The sequence below is a fragment of the Macaca mulatta genome, chromosome 3, assembly GCF_049350105.2.
Source record: "Macaca mulatta isolate MMU2019108-1 chromosome 3, T2T-MMU8v2.0, whole genome shotgun sequence".
NCBI classification, from domain to species: domain Eukaryota; kingdom Metazoa; phylum Chordata; class Mammalia; order Primates; family Cercopithecidae; genus Macaca; species Macaca mulatta.
The window spans coordinates 3107454-3116295 of NC_133408.1; the positions used below are offsets into that span (position 1 = coordinate 3107454).

Genomic DNA, 8842 nt, shown 5'->3' on the forward strand with positions numbered 1-8842 from the left:
CTGACACCACGAGGTCCTACACGAAACAGCAAGTTCTAGAAACGGGCGAGATCCTGTGAATGCACCACTAAAACAGAAGGAAGAAACGCACTGCCGCTACCATGCGGTGGGGGTGGCCTCCATGTCTACAGAAAGTCCCCAGCAGTGTCCCCGCCACCATCTCCACCACCATCCCCGCCACCAGCGTCCCTGCCACAGTGGGGATAGTGGGGACAGTGGTATCATTCCTCCACCAATCCACTCTGACCTCCAGATCCCACCAGAGCTGTAGCCTCTGACCCACCCCTCACGGGCCTCCTCTCTGTACAGCCTGGACTCCATCCTCCTGAGTCCGCGCGGCCGTGCATGGCTGCCCTGGGACAGCTGACCACCTCTAGCACTGGCGGCCACCAGCCAGGCCTGTGCCACCGTCCCTGACCCTGCCTGGCGTGGCAGCCTCCAACTGGCCTCCCCGCCTCCACCCTGCCCCTCCTCTCTGTTGCCCCCCTGCAGCCGCCCTGCTCCTGCCCAGCTGTCAGGGACCCCAGCTCTCGTTGCACCGCTGCGCAGACCTGCCTGCGTCCGTGGTGATCAGAGTCCACACCAGAACCTGCCCAGCGTGTAGGGCCCACCTGGCCAGGCCTCTCAGACAGCCCTCCCAGCTCACTCTGCGGTCTCCTCTGTGGCCGGGGGGCCTTGCGCGGTGGGGCCCACGCAGCCTCCCCAGAAGCTGCTCAGAAACCAGAGTCCCGGCCCCACCAAGCTCCAGAGCTGGCACCACATGCAAGCAAGCCCCGGGGACCTCAGCTCCAAGGCCAGGGCTCACTCAGGGTTCCTGCGAGGGCCACTGCTGCCTCCCCTCAACCCCAAGCCCATCTCTCACTCCCGTCTACCCGGCCCTTGCCAGCCACCATTCTCCTTCCTGTACTCATGCCACTGAGCGGGCAGAACCCGGAACCAAGGCCATGGACAAATGGGGCGCTGGGCAGAGCTACGCTGAGCTCCAGAAGGAGAAGGCGGCGGGTCCTGCTGCTGGGAGCAAGGCTGCCTCGTCTCCCCGTAACTGCTGTTCACGCCAAGTGCAGCGCCTTGGTCAAGAAGCTCACAGAGGAGGCCACACGCTCTGCCTGGCACGAGTCCACCCCCACAGGAAGCTCCGGGCCCCAGGGCCCTGCTGTCATCTCACTGTCCCTGTCCCTAGTCAGCCAGTGGCAGAGCCAGGAGGGAGGTCAGGGGCCTGCTGGCTCGTACCATTAAACCACATGCACGCCCGCCCCTGCCAGGAGGGAAACAAACGCTATGCACCCTTGCTTCTCAGTCAGCCTGAGGGCGCTGGGCAGCAGGGGCTTCGGACCACCACGCTGCCCTCCCGCACCGCAGCCCCCACCCCACAGCCGAGTCTTCAGCTGCTGTCACTGTGCCCTGATCTCTGAGCCCCTGGTCATGATCTCATCCATACGGTTCTCAACCCCTCACCTCCCTGCTGTATGCCCGCTAGCTCCATCACAACGTCAAGGCATAGGCCCGTCCACAAACCTACCCACACAACCCCAAAGCGCAAACACAGCGACACTCCAGCTGCAGCAATCACATGTTCATTCACTCATCCGCTCACAGCTCCAGAAATGCAGGTGGGTTGTGGGATGGAGAGCTGGCCTTTGGGTTGAACAAGGCAAAATCCTTGCTGACCTGACCTCAACCCATTTCAGAAAGAGCAAGACAAGCCCAAGTGGAGTGGATTCAAAAGAGGAAGGGACGAGCAGGCAGGGGCCAAGGAGACAGCGTGTTTAAAGAGTTATGTCGGGCCAGGCACAGTGGCTCACGCCTGTAATCCCAGCACTTTGGGAGGCCGAGACGGGCGGATCACAAGGTCAAGAGATCAAGACCATCCTGGCTAACACAGTGAAACCCTGTCTCTACTAAAAAAAAAAAAACAAAAAACAAAAAACTAGCCAGGTGAGGTGGCGGGTGCCTGTAGTCCCAGCTACTCGGGAGGCTGAGGCGGGAGAATGGTGTAAACCTAAGAGGCGGAGCTTGCAGTGAGCCGAGATCACGCCACTGCACTCCAGCCTGGGCGACAGAGTGAGACACCATCTCAAAAAAAAAAAAGAGTTATGTCGGCAGGAGCAACGCAAGAGGGCAGGAGGACCCGGGTGCAGGAGGAGCAGTATGTTTGGGATGAGGTCCTTGAGAGGCAATGGAAGACGGGTCTAGCACAAAGGTGCACTGGGGTGAACAATGCCCACAAATTTATGTCCTTCCCAGAACCTCAGAATCTGGCCTTGTTCAGAAATAGTGTCTGCAGGTTTAATTAGTTAAGATGAAGCTACACTGAAATAGGGTTGGCCCTAAACCCAGTATGATTTATAATCCTAAGAACAGAAGAGACACAGACACATGCAGGGAGAGGCCATGTGGCTAGGGGGCAGAGATCAGGGTGATGCATCCACAAGCCAAGGAATGCAAAGGGCTGCCAGGAACACCAGGAGCTGGAGAGGCAGGAAGGGGTCTCCCCTCAAGCCCTCAGAGGGAGTGTGGCCCTTGATTTCAGACTCCTGGCCCTCAGAACTGTGAGATAATCCATTTCTGTTAAGCCCCCCAGTTTGTGGTACTTAGTTACAACAGCCATAGCAAACTAATACGGTGAGGGGGCTGGCCCCAGACGGACATGGGGGACAGTCACTCCTGTAACAGAAAGGGCATCTGAGTGTGTGAGTGACTTGAGTCAGACAAGCTCACACAGGCTGCTGTTGTGAATGGGCCAAGAGGGTTAGGGCTAAGGTTAGGGATTAGGGTTAGGGTTAGGGATTAGGATTAGGGTTGGGGTTATGGTTAGGGTTAGGGTTAGGGGTTAGGGTTTGGTTTAACATTAGGGATTAGGGTTAGAGTTAGGGATTAGGGTTAGGGTTAAGGGTTAGGGTTAGAGTTAGGGGTTAGGATTAGTGTTAGGGTTCAGGGTTAGGGTTAGAGTTAGAGTTAGGGGTTAGGATTAGGGTTAGGGTTCGGGGTTAGGGTTAGAGTTAGGGGTTTAGGTTAGGGTTAGGGGTTAGGTTAGGGTTACAGTCAAGCAGCTGCAGCAACCCAGGGTAGAGATTGTGGCCATGGAGGACATTTCAATTTCAAGAATCAGCGTGTTGCCAATCCCACTCCAACAAAAATGCAGCAAAATTAGAATTAGAGGGTGATAACAAAGAATGGCTTAAAAACTGTAAGTAGAGGACAAGGGTTAGCAGCTCACACCTGTAATGCCAGCACATTGGGAGGCCAAGGTGGGTGGATCACGAGGTGAGGAGTTCAAGACCTGCCTGACCATCATGGTAAAACACCATCTCTATTAAAAATACAAAAAGAATTAGCTGGCATGTTGGCACATGCCTGTAATTCCAGTGGTTCAGGAGGCTGAGGCAGAAGAATTGCTTGAACTGAGACCCTGCAGGCGGAGGCTGCAGTGAGCCAAGATCGCACCACTGCACTCCAGCCTGGGCTACATAGCAAGACTCTGTCTCAAGATAAGGAAAACTAAAAATACATCACTAAATAATCAAATGAAGATTATGCTGGGTGTGGTGGCTCACACCTGTAATCCCAGCACTTGAGGTGGCAGATACAGGAGGATTGCTTGAGCCCAGGAGCTTAAGACCTGCCTGGATAATAGAGTGAGACCTCATTCTCCACAAAAAGAAAAAGAGCAAAACAAAAGTATAAAATGAAGATTATAATGAAATTTATAAAGTAAAAAGCAAAATCTCTACACATCAAAACTTAAGGGATACAGCCTACCAGGTCTTAGAGAGAATTTATAGTCTTAGGTACCCTTATTAGAAAACCAGGAAAATTGAATAAAAATGAGCTCTAACACATAAATCAAGAGCAAATCTCTCAGAAGTAGAAAGGAAGGAAAGATAACAATAAAAGCAATAAAGGATGAGATAGAAAAATTAAGATAATCAACAAATCCAAAAGTTAGGTTTTTGAAAAGATTATAAAATTAACCACTGGCAAGAATAATCAAAAAAAAAAAAAAAACAAAACAAAGAAGAGAAATATATAATAAATATCAATGCTCAAAAGAGAAATTACTGTATATTTATATATTTTTTAAATCATAAAAGAATATTATGGACATCTGTGACACAATATATTTCAAAAGTTAGATGAAATGATAATTTTCCAGAAAATTTACAATTACTAAAAAGGACCCAAGAAGAAACAGGAAATAAGGTTCCAAAATCATTATGGAAGATAAAATAGTTAGAAATCTACTTGCTCAAAATATGTTAGACCTAACAGTTTTATAGGTGAGTATTATCAGACTTTAAGAAACAAATAATTATCTCCACATCATTCAAAAAGTTCCAAAGAAGAGAAAAGAAGGAAAGCTGACCAGCTCATTCATTGAGATGGGTATAACCTCATACCAAAACCAAAGTAAGACAGTATAAGAAATATAAATTATAGGCAAATTACACTTTTGAACACATTTTTTTAAATCTTAAATAAAATGTTAGTAAATTAACTCCACCAGTATATTAAATATAACAGAAGAGTTTATTCTAGGAATGCAAGGATGGCTCAACACCGAAGAAGCTAGAAAAATAATTCACACACTAATTGGCTAAAGGGGAAACATAACTATCTCAATCAATGGCAGAAAAACCATTTAGTAGCATTCAGCTCCTGACAAACTGGGACTAGATAGAAACATTCCTAATCTGATAAAAGTTATTTATAAATTTATTCAGTAAATACCATACTTAATGGTGAAATGTTGATAGAATTCCCATTAACTCAGAAACAAGGAAACCTGTTAATATTACCAATATTCTAAATTACACTGAAGAATTTTACTCAGCACAATAAGGCAAAAAAAAGGAATGAGGCATGATTATTGTAAGGAGAAAGAAAATATTGTTATTTGCAGAATATATATTATTTACATAGAAAATCTACAAACACATTTATATAATTAATGAGAAAGTTTAACAAAGTTGTTAGATATAAAGTCATCATACAAAATTAATAATGCTCCTATATATTTTTTAAAAATTGAAAATAGAAAAAATATTATAGGCCAGAAGTAGTGGCTCATGTCTGTAATCCCAGCACTCTGGGAGGCTGAGGCAAGTGGATCACCTGAGGTCAGGAGTTCGAGACCAACCTGGTCAACATGGTGAAACCCCATCTCTACTAAAAATGCAAAATTAGCCAAGTATGGTGGTGGACACCTGTAATTTCAGCTACTCAGGAGGCTGAGGCAGGAGAATCACTTGAACCCAGGAGGTGAAGGTTGTAGTGAACCGAGACCACGTCATTGCACTCCAGCCTGGGCAACAAGAGTGAAATCCATCTCAAAAAAAAAAAAAAAAAGAAAAAGAAAAAATGTTATAATTTCCTCAAATAACAAAAGTTATCAAATACCTGAGAAACAAATATTACTTAAAAGTATAAGATCCTTATGAACAAAATTATAAAACTTTAGGGAAGGACAAAGAGAAGACATAAATAAATGTTGACAAATATATACATAGACGATTCATTATCATAATAGTGTCATCTCAAATTTTTCTATAAATTTAATACAATTCTTATCAATGGATTTGTCATGGAGCTAGAAAAACTGGTTTTTAAACTCACAAAAATGCCAAAGTCTCAAGACCAGAAAAGGCAAGTTTACAGACATGCTACCCCAGAGTCAGGATTATTGCAATGCTATGGCAAATAGTGGCATGATCTGCTACGAGATGAGTGGGACAGAGGCAGACATAACTATGAAAGAGGAGTCAGACCTCATGCACACCTCAGGGGAGGAGTCAGACCTAAGGGAAGGAGCCATGCCTCAGAAGAGGAGCCAGACCTAAGGGGAGGAGCCACACCTCAGGGGAGGAACCAGACATCAGGGTAGGAACCAGACATCAGGGGATGAGCCACACCTCAGGGGAGGAGCCAGACCTTAGCAGGAAATGAAGTCAGGCAGCTCACTTTATGTGTGAATTCACAAAATAAATCAGGCCCCTCCTCACACCTTATACAAGCAGCCTTCAGCTGTATTAAAGACTCAGTGAAAAATCTAATCTTAAAACGTATCAAATGAATATAGGAAGGTGTGTCTTTATAATTTCATAGAAAGAAAACACACCTAAGGAAAGACAATGAAAATAAGATTCATAAGCCCACAACAGAAGCACGGTGCATATAGAAAGTGCTCTTCTGTGCTACTAAAGCCCGCGTGGCCACTACATCCTGCCAAGTCCTGACACACCTGCCTGTGTGGCGACCGCCCGTGAGAGCAGGTGCTTGTGCCTTGTCACCCACACCAGGCACCTGCAGCTCTCATCAGCTTCCCACAGCCACCAGATGCACCTCCCTAAATACCCACCCTTGCCCATCCCGCACACCCCCAACACCAGAGCAGGCCACCTGCAGCTGCAGCCACCTGGCCAGGACCTCTGCTCTCAGGCCCCATAGCCTTCTACCACCTCCTTACTCGACCTCCAGCTCCGGGCAGAGGAGCGCACACCCTGTTCCAGAGCATTCCGCAAAGGCCTGCCATGCAGTCCCCCGGTCCTTCAGACCCCTTGGCTCCTCTGCTCCATGGTTCATGCCCCACATCCTGGCAACCCCCCAACCCCAGGTTCTGGTGGCCCCTCCTCCACCTACTCCTCATGGCAGGGTCCAAGAGCCCCAGGCTCCTTCCCTCCAGGGCACTTGTAGGCACTTCAGGGTCACCTGACACTACTTTGGGTTTCCTCACCTGTGTGATGGGTGCAGCGCCGATCCTGTGGGGAACATGACACCAGGCGAGTCCAACTTCCCGGCCAGGTGAGCCTGCCAGTACCCATTCCCGTGTCCCCTCCCTGCTGCACAGCCCCTGCCCATCCTCCAAGGTGTCCCCCTCTCCCAGCACAGCCATCCCCCCTGCCCATCCTCCGAGGAGTCACCCTCTCCCAGCACAGCCGTCCCCGCCTGCCCATCCTCCAAGGTGTCCCCCTCTCCCAGCACCGCCATCCCCCCCGCCCATCCTCCGAGGAGTCACCCTCTCCCAGCACAGCCGTCCCCGCCGCCCATCCTCCAAGGTGTCGCCCTCTCCCAGCACAGCCATCCCCCCCGCCCATCCTCCGAGGAGTCACCCTCTCCCAGCACAGCTGTCCCCGCCGCCCATCCTCCAAGATGTTGCCTCTCACAGCACAGCAGTCCCCAGGTTACGGCAGGGACTGTGGGGCAGGGCCTGCCGGAGGCCAGGGGACAAGTCCCACCATCCCATGCCCTATCCCAGGAGCTGCAGTGATGCCGTGAGTTGATGTTTTCTTCCTTTCTGTGGCTCACATGCCTTTTTGGTTTGTTTTATGAGAAAAATGCCTCCTTTGCCCAGAGAGGAAACCTGCCCCCCAGGCAAACTCCAAAGGCTGACAGGGCAGGGCCTGTGGGGGGCACACTCACAGGGGCAACCCGGCCTGGACTGCGTACGGCCCGTGGAAGCTCCGGCGGTCCCTCAGGCCGTCCACCATGTTGTACTGGATCGTGGACAGCGGCTCCAGGGTGCTGGGAGCAGAGGAGAAGGCGTGTCTGTGTCCCCGTGTTGCAGGTGGGACAGAGCAGACAGGCAGGGTTCACCCCCCACCAAGGGCCCAGCCGAGTGGCTGTAGGCTGAGTGTATATGACAGTAGGAGCTGGGCCCCTTCAGGCCCCCATGGACCCCTCCTGCTCACAGGGCCTCCCCAGGCTGAGCCCTGACTGGGATACTCGAGGGAGCCCCTGGGAGGTCCTGGGTTTGGGGCCAGCTGGGAGCACGGACAGCAGCTCACACTCACTCTCCCACGGGGTCCATGGCGGCCGCGTCCTTCCTTTCTGCCGTGTAAAAGGGCGGGTCATAGATCAGGAACTCCGTCTGTTGCAAAACAGGGAATTTTCCCCTAGATTTTTACCCCCACTGCAAAGCTGGGCCCAGGCACCAGGGTAAAAGGGCTGCTACACTGGGTCTGAACCCAACCCCAACATCCCAACATGCAGGGCAGAAGCTCCAAGCCGGGCAGAGCCGGGGGCTGGGCTCAGGGACCCCCACCCTGGGGCCAGCTGAAGGGCAGGCAGCCATGACTGGAGGCCTTGGGGGTCTTCCCAGAGTGAGGCAGGGGTCTAAGCTGGACCCTGGAGGCAAGGAGGATTCTGTGTGGTGGACAGAAGCAGCGGAAGCAGCAGCCTGGAATGTTCTGGATGGGCCAGACAGAAGCCCTGCACCAGGAGGGCGGGGGTCTCCGCAGGGCCATTAGCCATCTCGCTGTCTCTGTGTCTCTGTCTCTCTTCCATACCTGGCATCTGGAAAGGGGCCAGAGCCATTCACAGGGATGGGTGGGGTCTAGGACCAGGGCATGACCTGGGGGAATGGGGCCAGTGGCGCTGGGCCCCAGGATGATCATGGGAGGAGCCTGAGCCTCGAACTCTGTGGGGGTCAGTGTGCCCCCCGAGGCCCCTCCACCACCTCGAGCTGTGGGGCCCCTGTGATTTGACTCCTCTGTGCCTCAGTTTCCTTAAATGTCAAACAGGGGCTGCCAGACGTACAGATCCCCCTGTGGCTGCAGTCGCCGGAAACCAGTATTAACACCAGATCGATGGAGACAGGGCTGCCCTTGCCTCCCCAGGGGCCCAGCCACTCTGCCTGGTTGGGCTCAGGCAGGCGCTCACCTCCCAGGGCACCTTCTCGTTGGGCACGGGGAAGCGCGTGATGGGGCAGTTGGGATAGAGGAGGTGCCGGGCATTCACGTGGTAGCTGTCGCCTGGCTCTTCCGTCTTCTTCCTGCCTCCTAGCTCAGTATCTGGCTCCTCCACGGCCTTCTGGGAGGCTGAGGACAGTCAGGAAGCTGTGATGTAA

General features: G+C 51.5%; 1 protein-coding gene across 6 annotated transcripts in view; it reads right to left on the minus strand.

Annotated features, from left to right (window-relative positions):
* The window catches only part of TRPM2 (transient receptor potential cation channel subfamily M member 2), an 87525-nt gene that overhangs the window by 7039 nt on the left and 71644 nt on the right, over nucleotides 1-8842 (minus strand). For 4 of the 6 annotated variants that reach the window (XM_028845266.2, XM_028845267.2, XM_077995470.1 and 1 more), the window contains 3 exons: nucleotides 8656-8813; nucleotides 7788-7864; nucleotides 7417-7518 (listed from right to left, as the gene is read on the minus strand). In XM_028845266.2, coding sequence (XP_028701099.2) covers nucleotides 7417-7518; nucleotides 7788-7864; nucleotides 8656-8813 — 337 coding nt within the window. Of the gene's footprint in view, nucleotides 1-7416; nucleotides 7519-7787; nucleotides 7907-8598; nucleotides 8832-8842 lie in introns of those variants that run through there. The other 2 variants (XR_013414786.1, XM_077995471.1) reach the window with 2 other exon arrangements.